Source organism: Labeo rohita, chromosome 15, assembly GCF_022985175.1.
Source record: "Labeo rohita strain BAU-BD-2019 chromosome 15, IGBB_LRoh.1.0, whole genome shotgun sequence".
In the NCBI taxonomy this organism is placed as follows: Eukaryota; Metazoa; Chordata; class Actinopteri; order Cypriniformes; family Cyprinidae; genus Labeo; species Labeo rohita.
Window position 1 is genome coordinate 15,824,430 of NC_066883.1, and position 13,942 is coordinate 15,838,371.

The window sequence follows — 13,942 nt, forward strand, 5'->3', positions numbered from 1 at the left end:
ACTGTGTTTTTGCTTTAAAACTGCATTTTGTTGTTGTTGTTGTTGTTTTATATATTTATTTGGTGTTTTATCTTTATTTAGATAGGACAGTGTAATGACAGAAAACAAAGTGGAAGAGAGAGAAGGGATTGGGGTTGGGAAATGTCCACAAGCTGGGATTCGAACTCGGGACGACTAAAACGGCGTTTTAAAATGAAAACAATCCTTGTCTACAATGATGCTTTCACTGTGTTTCAGAAACGATCTCCATTCAGACTACACAACTGAAAACGCATGTCACATTACCATTCATAATAAGCATGATGCTATTGTTTGCATGGTCGTCAAACATACACAGAGTGAATGTGAGCAGCCACGCCACCATTTTCAAAAGCCTCCATTTTGGTCCGTTTACATTAAAACAGTGTCTGTAGGATTTTCAAAAGTCTCCATTTTCGAAGGTCAAAAATGCCAGAACAGTATACATGCCAGGTGTAACAGTTATGCATTTGAAAATGCACTTGTGTAAACGTACCCTGAATATCAGCTCAACACAAAATGTTACAATTTTTTCATTTTTATTTGATTTTAACTGTTGAATATAGGTAAGGTGGTCGAGACACGAACATAGAACCAAGCTAGTTAAAGGCAGGGTAGGTAATTTCAGCTAGTAAGCTTGCTTTGAAAGCATAAGGTCCCACCTTGAACACGTTGATGACATATCATGTCTGCACAAACAGGATGCACAGAGGTTTACAAATACACACTTTGACAGGCAGGTAAGACAGCCTATTGTAATCCTTGGCGAGAGGAATATGATTGGACAAAACATTTTATAGTCCTACGTCCACAGACGATATGAATAGATTTAGACCACTTAACTTAGTGATTGCTATCAGGATGTGAAGAGACTTTCAAACAGCATAACAAAAAATGTTTTTGAACCAAATCACCTACCCTGCCTTTAAGCTAGTTCTTTCATGCTAGGTTAATTTTATGTTAGATAATAGTTTATCAAACATATGTAATAGCTGTTATAAAATGTGCTTTGGGGCTTTAGAGAAAACAGTTTTAAACTGCCTAAGGCCAAGACAAAAATGTACCTATTGTAACTTTTTCGCAAGACATATATTACATATCACTGGAGTTTCCAACAGAAATGAACACTGGAGGTGGTAAAACAGTGAGCAGTTATAGTTGTTTTCGTACACAGTTATAATTACAGGATATGTTTTGCTTTCTATAGCATATGTTTTGTGGAATTCTTGGGTACGAATCCCGTGAAAAACATGACTCATGATGAAAGAGCTGAAAGATGAGAGATCGAAAAACACGCTAAAACAGCATGCTTGCGATCGTGTTTTTACGTCACATTCGGGTTTGTTCATACTATTGGGCAGGTTTAGGTGTAGTGCAGTTGGAGTGCATTGGAGTTATAGCGCCACTCAATAGACATTTCAAGTCAAAACTGCGGTGACACGTACAATACCAACGTCACATAAAACCATTTGCCCATATATCTGTTCCTGGAGAAAAAAAAAAAAACTCTGTTAGCACCACTCATTGGAGATTTCACATCGAATATGTCACAAAACGTGCATGGCGGAACGTCTTGCGAAAATGTTCCCACAGGTTTTCATCATTAGATTAGGTTGATTTTAAAAGTCATAAAGTGTACCATATTCATGGAATGTGCCAGATAATACGTTTTACATAAGCTTTAACTCTACTAAACAAAAAAACACTGCAGCAGTACCAGATGGTAATGTCATGGACTGAATGATGACCATATTCAAACCAGCAGTCCAGGCTACTTCAAAGAATACTATGGTACTTCTTAATAAGTGGGTCTTATAGCATCACATGTGGGTGTAAAGGACTTGTAACCATGTTGAATTGCTGTAGCTGGTGGCATTGATGGTAGAGGCTGACTAATATGTTGATTTGGCCCACAGTATTTCCATGAGCTTAGGACTGTTAAGAGAGGATATTGGCATGCCCATCCCCCATCAGTACTGTAGATTACACTTCGCAATAGCAACCTCCTCGAGCACCTCTCCCTTTTCGTCATCCGCCCCGCTTACCCCTCCCTCTTCTTTTTCACTAGACTACCCAGTCAAATGATTTATCTCATTTCTTTCTTCATCTGCTTCTCTCACTCTCTCTACAGATGTGCTGGTGCATTTCCTCCAGCCTGCTGAAGACTAGCTTACTGAGGACTGGAAGAACTGCAGCACATTAACAGATGCATAGTCAAAACTCAGCCCTGCATTAGCAGAGGCCAAATGTTACATAAACATTTATGAATCTCATCGACTTAAAGGAAGGTGCATGTTGATTATGTTGGACAGTGGACGGCCAGTATTCTAGAACTAAGAGTGCATTTACAACAACAATGCTTGTACTAAAAACAGAAATGTATTTCCTCAACGTTTTTTAAAATTTGCGTGCACAGACGATAACATTGTCAAAACAATTCTCTCCCACTGTCCTTTCAAAGAAAAAACAAAACACAACACTGTATTATGCACGCCAGTAAAAAAACACTTTGTGTCTGCACACATACACATTCTTATAAACTGATCACATAATACCCATGTGGAGGATATTACCATTTTCACATATTTGCGTTTTTGTAGTTCAAATGGAGACGTTAACGGTATAATTTTTAAAAACGTACATTCTGAAACCTGTTTTCAAACTTTTGCGTTTCAGGCCCTCAAAATGCCATTGTTGTTAAAATGCATAATACTTTTCTATTTTTAGGGGCTGTTTACACGACAACGTTTTCAGCCGAAAACTGTAAACTTTTTATGCATTTTGCCTGTTCATTTACACAACAAGGCGTTTTGGGTACTGAAAATGCATAGTTTTGAAAACAGATTTCAAAGTGCAAGTTTCTAAAAACTTGTGTAGTCGTTTCTGTGTAAACACCCAATACGGGAATCTTTGAAAACGGTGACATCGTGCTTGCGCGTAGTACGTGTTATTTATGTAGACGTGCAGTACGTATCAATTTTAAAGGCAAGAGTGAACAAACATATGTTTGCAATACAGCATTTTTGTTTTTGAGGATATGTGTAAACGCGAATAGTTTTGAAAACGTTGTCATGTATACTAGGGATGCAACAGTACAGTTAGTCCACGGTTCAATACGTACATCAGTTTTTAACCACGGTTTTCGGTTCGGTTTGGTTCGTTTCTGTTTTTTTTTTTTTTTGTTGCATAAAAAATTAACTATTCCAGTAAACCTCTGTACACTGAAAAAAGTGTGGTTTAGTATATGTCTGCTTTATTTTTCTTTTAAGAGAGGTATTATTTTTTCGATTTTTACGCAAAATAGAATAGGTTTCAGAAGGCGCCCTCGTGCAGAAAATCCACATATGCATCAAAGAAGTATCACCGATGACGTTCCGTTCCAGCTTCTCTAATATGGATAAAGGCATCGCTATTGCTGAATAAAAACTGAATAAAAACAAGATATAACGTTAAACATTTTGAATGATGAAATGTAAGGACAATAAACACTCGTGTGCAATAATATATGGTTTATCTGTGTTCTTCAAGCCATCTCGGGTATTTTCATAAGCCATTGCTAATCGACATACATAGAATATGAGTATAGAATTTATTGTCTGCCTCATTCTGTGATAAGAATCCCATCAGATCACGTAAGGAAGTTATTTCAAACACTCGACTGATGTTGTGAGTTAAAAACAAGTTATAATGTGTTTTATAACTCTTGTTTTTATAACTCTTTTGTTGGATAAAAGAGTTGTTGCATGTCATTAGAATGGAAGATGCTCCGCATGTGTTTCTTTTTCAAATATAAGCGGGGAAGCGTTTCCACATTTCAGAACGTGAAATCGTGGGCACACATACGGCAAATTCCGAGAGAAATAAATCAAGGAAGTTATTTAAATGCAAAACCCAAAAACCTCAAATCACAAGCGCGTATTGAACCGTGGATGTCATACAGAGCGGTTGGATATTATATTATATTATATTATATTGTGATATCCCTAGTGTATACGTGAAACTTTTTAAAAAATGCAAGGGAAAAGCTTTTCTGTTTTTGAATAAATTTAGCATTAGTTGAAAACGGTGTAGTGGGTCAGTGCCAATAGCCTTGTGGTTAGTGCACCGACATACAGTGCAACAGCGCTCATGGCAACCCGAGTTCAAATCTCGACTTGTGGTCCTTTGTTGATCCTGCTCCCCTTTCTCTCCACCCAGTGCTTTTCTGTCTACTCTATACTGTCCTGTCCAAAAAAAGGTATACAAAAGTCCATAAATATATTTTTAAAAATAAATAAATAGTGTAGTGTGAACGCCCCCTTAAGATTAAAGTAAAGAGCGGTATCGGAACAACGAGAAATGAGTAGTAATGTCAATATAAATAAAAAAAAAAAATTGCTTGTCATGACTGTTGTACAAATTGTTCTGTCACTAGCCAAGTTTCCATTAAAGTATTGTCTATGAAAAAGTTTAGTGCATTACAGTGTTTAACCATACAGCTGACAGAACTGCTTATTATCGTTAAAATTTTGCAACGTAAAAACTTTAGCATGTAAATTCAGTACCAATAGCTCAGATGTTGCAAAAAAATGAGTTTGCTTCATATGAGATGCTTCCATGTTCATACACATTATTTATTTTGCAAATGCATTTTTTTTTTTCCTTTGTTTCTTCGTAATGTTTAAATAAAACGTCATAACTCATTTATAGAGCCTTGATGGCTTTGAAAATACATAATGCAAGTACAGGAAATCATTGTAATCAAACTTTTTTTAATAATAAAAAAAAAAAAATCAAATTTTTACATAGCATTTACCAACCAGGTAATTGCGTTTCTCAAAAGCATTGCTAAGCAGAGAACACTTTGGAACATTACAATGCTTTTGGGAAATCTCATGAGAAAATTATTTTACAAGGTGGTGATTTTGTACGATGCAATTTTTAGGAAAAAAGTAAGCATTAAGGTCCCTAACTCCTAAATCTAAGTCAGCAGGGTTCAAGCTATGATCTATATGAAATTATGGCCACCAATTTACCAAAATGTAAAATAGTTAAGAATTGCCTTTAGAGTGTTTTAGCATTTAAATCTTTCAAATACCTACATCTCAAAATTCAGTCAACAGCTGATGACTATAACCATTTTGTGCTCTACATTTTTTGCTTTTTCTGATAATCTCATATGTACATCACATACATATTTCGGTTTCTGTGCTGTTTTTCTGTAATGTTCAAGGGTGTGTTAAATCTATTCATATTTCATACAGTTGGCAAAAATACAATACAGTCTTTTAAAACAGAGCTAGTATGTATTATTTTTTCATCTCTGGAGAAAAATGGCTGTAACACAAATAAATTATGCAAATCTCTTTGCGTAACGCATTGTAAACAAACCTGTTTTAATTTTAAAAAATCTTATTTTTACACAGCATTTACCAACAAGGTAATTGCGTTTCTCAAAAGCATTGTGAAATAAGTTGATTGTACAGACCATTGGTGGCAATTGATCTAAGATTTACATTGCTTTTGGGAAATCTCATGAGAAAACATAACTATTTTACAAGGTGGCGATTTCGTACGACGTGATTTTTTAGGAGTTTTTAAAAGTAAGCATTTGTGTAATTTATTTGTGTTACAGCCCTTTTTCTCAACTAAAAAGTGTTTCCAAACTTATTTTTTCTCCAGAGATGAAGAAATAATAGTTAGGAGCAGAAAATGACATTTATTAGACAGCAAGCTGCACATGACATATGAAGCACTAGTTGTTTGCTTTGCGTTAAAATGTCACCAAATGCTGCAAAACGTTGGTATTTAGGTAAGTTCATTAAAGATAGCAGCTTTTATGATTTTTTTTCACAATTCAAAAGTCTATGGTTTTACCTTCAACCACTATCAGTGGAAAATTCATCCTGGATCACCAAGCACAAAGCCAAGGATGCACAAAGCAGCATGAAATTAGTTCCATATTCATCAGTATCACCTTGGAGAGGAGTTTCAGTTTTAAAAAGTGTCAAAACATCTCATTTGTATGCAGCACCAAATGAGCTATTTGAAACGTACTCGCCAAAAGTGTTAATGCTGAAGAAGCTCAATGAATTTTCAGAGATTGTCTGCTAAAGACACCTGCGTTCACCGCGGACCGCGATGCTCGCAAACACCCTCGCTCAAATGAAATACCCAAGATCCTTCGTTGCAGTAGAGAACCATATATCCTCAGAGGCATTTGTCTGCTATATTGAATTGCCCTCCTGTGTTTGCTGGCACAGGCTATGTGTTCACATAAATCGTTGCCTGTGGTGTAACATGGACCTGATGTCCTGCCGCATGTTCCACTGCTTGAAAAGACTGCAGGACTGACAGGGATGCTTACAGGTGCACTCGTACGGTTCTTTTAGTAGGGTAAATCCCATTGCTTATTATTCCTCATATCATATATCACATTCACACTGCCTAAAATACATATTTAGGGACCTATCAACTGATTTGAGAGCATTCACACACATACACTCAGGTGCTTGCCCTCCACCTCGCACTTCTTGCGTGATGCTCTTCGCAGGTCATATTTAAGGCTTTATGTTTCCCTCCTGGACCATCTATAGTTTCCTTTAAACGAGTATTCCTATGGATCTCCAGTGAAAAAGGCTAGTGGGACAGTTTATTTGGTAGAGAGATGAATATTTCGCCCCTTCGCACTTTAATAATATCTGAAATCTGGGGAGAGGATCTATCCACCTAATAACAGCGAAAGAAGAACAGCTATAAATCTCCTCTGATGGACCCACATTTAGCAACGGACCATGCCATGTACTGCTCTTCTGCTCCAAATGCATGTTCTGATTCATACTGACACACACACTAACGCTCAGCATAAAGTACACACAGTCTCACGAGGCCACGAACATGCAAGTTCAAGATACTAAGAGTGAACAACGCACAAAAAAATGCAGTGGACATTTGATGTTAACACCTTGATGGATGCAGATGTCCACCATCCAGGGTAAAAGCCATATATTTAAGGGACTAAGGGATATTTTTTTTGTTTGGACAGAGCACTATAATACTATAATCTGCTAAAGGCAGTGCTAGGCACAATCATTATTTGTTTAAAGCGCTGCCCTATAGGCGATCTCAGTTCAGGCTAGCCTCTGATTGTGTTATGCAGTAAAACCCTGCAGACCACCAGCTCAACATATCAGTGTGATTGAAAAAAACAAAGTCATTTTCAATCAAACAATGCCTTTGTAAGAAGAAGATACTTCAAATATTGTGGCTTTGTTGAGGAGAGGTGTGATATTACTTTTTGAAGTCATAGGACTTACAATTTTCACCTGGCAGATGATAAATTGGGTGAAAAAACCCATAGACTTACACCGATGGAAGGACACAAACCATATGGTCCAGAATATTATAGAGGTTTGAGGATGTGCATCTCTGACTTGAGTTTGTAAGCAATCAATAAGAACACCCTAGCAACTATGGGTGGGAATAACTAATATTACACTAATATCTGGGTTAATCACACTTTGGTTTAATGAAAAGTAATGCAGTTAACACAAGGGTGGAGCTAGGTTTGGCCACCCCACTCACAACTGCTGCTTCTGTCTGTTGTTTTCTTGACAAGAATTTTTCTTATTTAGTTGCAGATGGTCTTTACATCAAACAGGAGACTGTTTAGACGCGGACTCCACTTCACCTCAGCAGCGTGGAAAAGGTACAGGTGTTGAGGGAGCTTCAGTAGAACAATGGTGAACTGTGGTCAGATGAGATGTTGTCAGGCCATATGTCAGTAAAAACGAATTATCCTGTCCTGTCAGCTGTTATACCATGCTTGCAGCAGATGCTCTTCAATTGCACACATGAATACAGTGGTGCACGCTGTAGCCTGTATCATTTCATAAACATGTGAATGAAACTACGAACACAGGCCTCAGATCCGCGTCACATTCAGCAGCGGAAGCTCTTAAAGTAATAGCAGCCAAATATGCTAACAACCCAGCTGCTGTGATGTCTGTTAATCAAAGAACAAAAGAAAAAGAGGAAATTAATAACGTTTGTAGCTTTAAGAATTCATCTATATTTAATTTAGAATTTAGTGTTTGATAACTTAAAGTCTAATAAATAGCCAATGTTTAAATATTAGGAAAAAATAACAATTTAATAGAGACATCAGTAGTACTGGTATCAGTGATACTCGCCTTAAGTCATAAAAAAAGATGCTACTAAACAAAATTGAAGAGTTCAAATGCAAAACCCACCCGCTCAAGCCACTTCAGTTAAAAATGAGATAATGATACTGAGTGAATGGTCTCGACACATAGTAAAAAAAAGGTCAGAATATGTGCAACAAAATAGGTTAATGTAAAACGTTATAGCTTTAAATAGTATTTCATGCTGTAACTGTAGGGCTAATATAATATGTCCCCTATGAACAGCATATGTGAATATTATGTAGACCTATTGTTTAAATAACAGTTTCTCTACACTTGTTACCAGTGTTTTTTCTGCAACCACTATGTGCGTGCAGCTGCGAGTGATGTAACTGTGACGTCTACTCGAAATTGGTCCATACATAGGAGCCTGATAAAAATGCTTATTTTAAAGGAAAACGTCAGATGGACTTTTCGAACTCTTCAAATTTTAAAAATATACTGTCTTTATGTTGTTTCAATATTAATTTGAAGATTGAATGTGAAATTTGCGCAATTATAAAGCAAAAAAAAAGTGTGATTATAGTTAATTTTTTGTAATCATATTTTTACTGTACACAACATTTACCAGCCCGATCTAATTGGAAAAACCTTACTATTTTACAATATGGCAATTTCATATACATGCATATCATATGGTTTATATGAAAAATCTGTCCCCTAAATGTAACCATCAGCTGGCTTTTCATTAAAAAAAATTAGGGCTGTGCAAATAATCGCATGCGATTATGATGCGCATCTCTTCAGTAATGCCGGTTCCGTGATTAGTCGTAAATTTCCATCACGTGCAGTCAGACGCATTCATTATGGAGCGGCACTCACTACAAAGAGCCGAAATTCACTGACAAGCCACGCAATATCGCGTTCATTATCGCCTGCGAATAAAAAATCATATAAATTTATCTGAATTAGCCAGTAATTCGCCCAAAACACAAAAGTCAATAGTGAATTGTCATGTTTTGAATATTAATTCTGAGTAAATGTTTAAATACAGTGTTACAGTGAATTCACAAAAAGATTCATAAGGAAACGTGATTTTCAGAGGAAAAATAAAAACATGAATGTCCTACAATAACCCATAAATGTAACTGCCAGTATGACATGGCAGATTGAGCAAAAACATACAAATGAGATCAAGCATAAATACGAATGCCATGAGAGTTTATTGCAATTTATTCAAAATTCCAAATAAATTGATGAACCTGTCAATCAAATTTGGAACCGAAAAAAAGGCAAGATAAATATTTTTGTTAACTGGCAACATGGATAATATCAATGACAATAGTCTCAAAAATGCCAAACAATAGCCTATTAATCAACGGTATATCTCACTTTGTGGGCCACAATATAGAATAATATTGTGATTTGTTAAATTTATTTTATGGTTATCCAAAATAGTTCTATATTGATTTTTCTGATGTCCAGACATTTTTTTTTTTTTTTGCATGGCCAAAGCTTCTATTCCTCAAACTACTTTACTCAGATGTTCACACTGACAAGACTGAGTCATCAGGAAGCGACACCCTCCCTCGGTCTTCCTCAGTCCACATCTGATGCTCTTCCCACAAGGTGTCTCACCTCCCAAAAAACAGTGAAAGTGAGCACACCACGCTTCTCTAACCTTCTAATCAACTGCTAAGTTCAAGTGCAACACCACAGTACACTACCTATAGACTATAGATGCTAGCAGCGCACTATAAGATCCCTGAGCAACAGTGTGATGACTGACAGTGAGTTAGGTAGCTTTGGAGAAATAGGTCATAGAGCTAAAAATACCTATCTGTGTCTCTCTCTCTCCTCTTGAAGACAAAGAGAGTCTCTCTGGTAAAAAAAAAAAAAAAGTGAGTGAGTGAGTGAAATGAAGAGAACAGCCCACCAGTCTCTGAAGAAGAAAAATGCCCTTATAGAATTGCGGCCGCTTATGCAAACAAACATTTAAAAAGGCCTTAGTATGGAGATGGGGAGGAAGGATCTAGAACCGGGTGACAGTCTTCGGCTTAGAGCGTCAATGTGAAGAATTATTCAGATCTCATTTTTTTCAGATCAGTGAGGCAAGGCGGAATAACTATCCAAGAAGTCTGCATTCCGCATCCTACGAAGTGACTGGAAGAGACAGGGCACCATCACTTCAGGAGACTGAGAGAGATAGCGGAAGATAGAGGAAAAATAGAGACAGTAAGTGAACCTGAGTAATTACTAGAGAGATGTGAGGACCAGTAGAGGAAGAGAGACCGAACGAACAGAAATACGCAACTAGAACAGTGGGAAACTAATCCAAAGATTTAAAGATTCCCAATGAAACGCCATCATTTTGGTGAAGGCATGCCAGTTAGCAGATAATCAGCAATCAAGGCAGGCATAATTTAATCACCATCTCTTAAAAATGAGTGATTTATAAAAGCCAGTAATGTAAATTAGATTGGCTCCTCAACTGATATCTCCTCATGACTCCAGAAGTACTGCACTTTAACTGGGTTCTTTGAAGAGGGTTATTGAAGAGCGTAACATCACGGTAATTCAGACACTGATTGCAGCCCATCTTTCTGTTCATTCATGTTTCTCATGCAAATATCTCAGATGCACCGAGACACACACCTGACCTTGTACATGACTAAAAACATCCATCCACAGTCAACAACAAAGTTAATCGCTCAGGGAAATTGATCGAACCAAAGGGAACCCAGTGAGATACTGCAGGATTTGTCATGTATGAGTTACTTACATGAGTCACCGAATCAAAACTGCGGATTTACAAAATCCACAGCCATTTTATTCCTTCACAAAAAAGTATTAGGTAGTGCTACCGAAGTTAATCAAGGTACTGAATGACTATAATATTCATGTATAATAACTAGGCCTCGTTAGTTAATGCGGTAACCGACATTAACTAACAATGAATAATAATACATTTATTACAGTATGTAATGTATCAACCTGTGTTGTTAGTTAATAAAAATGCAACTGTTCATTGATACTTCATATTAGCTCAGGTAAAGGCTAACAATATTCATATATACAACTTCTGGTGTACATTGAAATTAACATTGGTATTAATTATGCCATAGGCTTCCATTCAGAAAGGTCATGTGAGACACGTACTGTCTGTAGGATAGGGTGTAAACACTTTATTCTTTAACGCGGAAGTAAGCCTACGGGTCCCAGATAGCACACGTACGTCTGCAAGATGTCTGTTAAAGACCACTTGATCTGGAAAGCATCTGCTGTGTACAAACATCTGGCAGATGTCTGCAAGATGTCAGTTTTACATACATTATAAATCACAAACATCTTATAGACATCTAATAGACGTCTATTTGACATCTGATTGGAAACGTCCAACATCCAAACACTGTAAAAAATACATCTTCCAGATGTAAATGCAGATGTCAAATAGACGTCTCCCACATGTGTGTGTGCTAACAGGGGTGAGCCCTCTGCTTAGCCACTATAGGAAAATAAGGAGAAGAATAACAACGTGCAGTAAACTGTTTGCACTGGAAACCAGTGTGGTCATAATTAAGATAATACATTAAAATAATATGGCAAGACAAAACAATGTGCAATATTACGCAGCAAAACTAGCTATTTTCTATAGCTAAAAATAGCTGGAAGAGACCAGAATCCAGAACCATAACATTTACAGATGGCCATGCCCACTCTTACGGGAAGAAAAAGGTGTATATTTGCAGCACATGTGTCCATACACACTTAATTTGTCAAGTCTAAATACATATTTTTACAAAACATACGTCTGAATTCAAATTACGTCAAAACTATTTGTTTAAATTTGAGTAAACGGTACTGAAGCAATACCCAACCAATAGTAACCAACACCCAAATGTTATTTCACGTATATTACTATCGTTTGTTATTTTTATATACATTGTAAGTTATTCAAATACTATAATTTGTCATAAGGTAAGGTCCTGACCTCATAAAACCTTGCATCATGTCTGACTCTGAACCACTCTAGTTAATAGTTTTTGCGCGCTTGAGAACGCAAAAAGTCTTTCCGTTCGCAAAGCTGAATATAATATGAATAATAATTAACAATTTACATAATGAAATTTTGGCAGCTGTGCCCGGTTTTTTCCACAGATTACTTTTTTAGTATTAAAATAAAATAAAATAAAAAGACAACGTCCCACAAACTCTGTAATTTATAAATGCCCTGGTTGTGTTTTTGGTATCTTACTGTTTTTCAAACGTAATGTACTATAAACCAAACGTCCCAGTTTTTGTTAACGTAGTATAATTTAATATATGCTTGCATGCATAAAAACACATACTTTTTTTGGTTTGGTTTGGACAAGGTTTTAACCCTATGTACTGTGATGCAACCAAAATACAACGTTGTGGAGACGTTTTAAACTGGGTCCAGGTAGGCAGTCGCGGTAGTTACTGGAAAGAGATGCAACCTCCCGGGTTAAAACCCGGCACAAGTGCAATTTCCTCTTTACCAGATACCTATAAAGGCTACACTCACATATTCATGCCAGATACAAACACGTCTCCCCATTCGAAAGGTCCCCGTCTCTAGCAGACGAATGTAAAGCAATTTTTGGCACTGAGCCCGTGTGGCGTCTGCGTGCCGCACGCCGAAAAAATGTGTCAGTGTGCACAAAGGAATCTAATGGAAACTTCACAAAATGTGCACTGATGCAACGGCGCATAAGAGGTATCAGATGTTGCACGCTACTAAAATGTCATGCTAAAACACGTATTTGCCTCAAAAAGAACACTTAGAATTCACGATGCATAGAATTTGTACATTCTAATGTATGTGATCAGCCCGTGCAATGCAACCACTCGCTCGTTGTGATAACTGTAACATTTTCCAGTTCTGCCAGTTTGCACCTAAACGTTATCCTCTGACAGACAGCAAACCAGTTCGTTTTGTTTGCCATCATATTACACAAAAGCAAAAACAAAAAGGTTCCAGTACGATCGTTTATCTTGAGACTCGGTTAGCAGTGAACTCTCCGATTCCAATACCAACAACTGTAAGTTCCTAGTGATCAATACTGACCAGGGACGCCGGGTCAACATTCTCAACATTCCTCCATATCACTGTGCATATGCAGAAATGACACCCGAGACTCTGCACTTTAAAACATGCCATATTTGCCCAGATGACAAAATGTCGTCGCATGCATTAGGATTTATTGCATTTCAACATGCATTCGTAGTTTAAACCTCGCCGGCATTTTATACTTTTAAAGATGTTTGCATATTTGTGAATTAGAACGAACGCTGTTTGTTGCATGACATGTATTGCATAAAGCATAAAAACAGAAATATTTTTACTTACGATTTCAGAGGATTTTGGACCACTGTGGCCATTTTGATATAGAATGATACAATGTAAGACTGCAGATCCCCGGTATTGTACATGTAATATAGCAGCAATTTCAATTTCATTCATTCTCTGGGGCTGCGGCTGGATCTGCCAGCCAATAGGAGCACGACTGGCTGACGGTCAGTGCGGGGAAATGTAGTTTTTATCCCCTGATGGCTTCAGGAGTCAGCGACGCGTGTACTACAAACAGCACAATGCAACGCGGTTAACTGTATACTAGTCCCGCCTTGATTTTGTATGGGCAAGCCAAAACATCTACTGTAAATTCAAGGTTGGATTGCTGGACTGTCTGTCAGTATTTTTGCTCTCATGTCGATAGCTTCTTTGATTCGTAGAGATTTAGAGAGCGATGGACAGCTGTGAAGAGCGAGAAGAGTCAATA

At 37.2% G+C, this 13,942-nt stretch overlaps 1 protein-coding gene across 1 annotated transcript in view; it reads right to left on the reverse strand.

Annotated features, from left to right (window-relative positions):
• The window catches only part of dpf1 (double PHD fingers 1), a 68,528-nt gene extending 54,902 nt beyond the window's left edge, over nt 1-13,626 (reverse strand). The window contains 2 exon segments of the mRNA XM_051130090.1: nt 13,513-13,577; nt 13,579-13,626. Of these exon segments, the coding sequence (XP_050986047.1) occupies nt 13,513-13,577; nt 13,579-13,626 (113 nt within the window).
• Nucleotides 13,627-13,942: the final 316 nt, after the last annotated feature.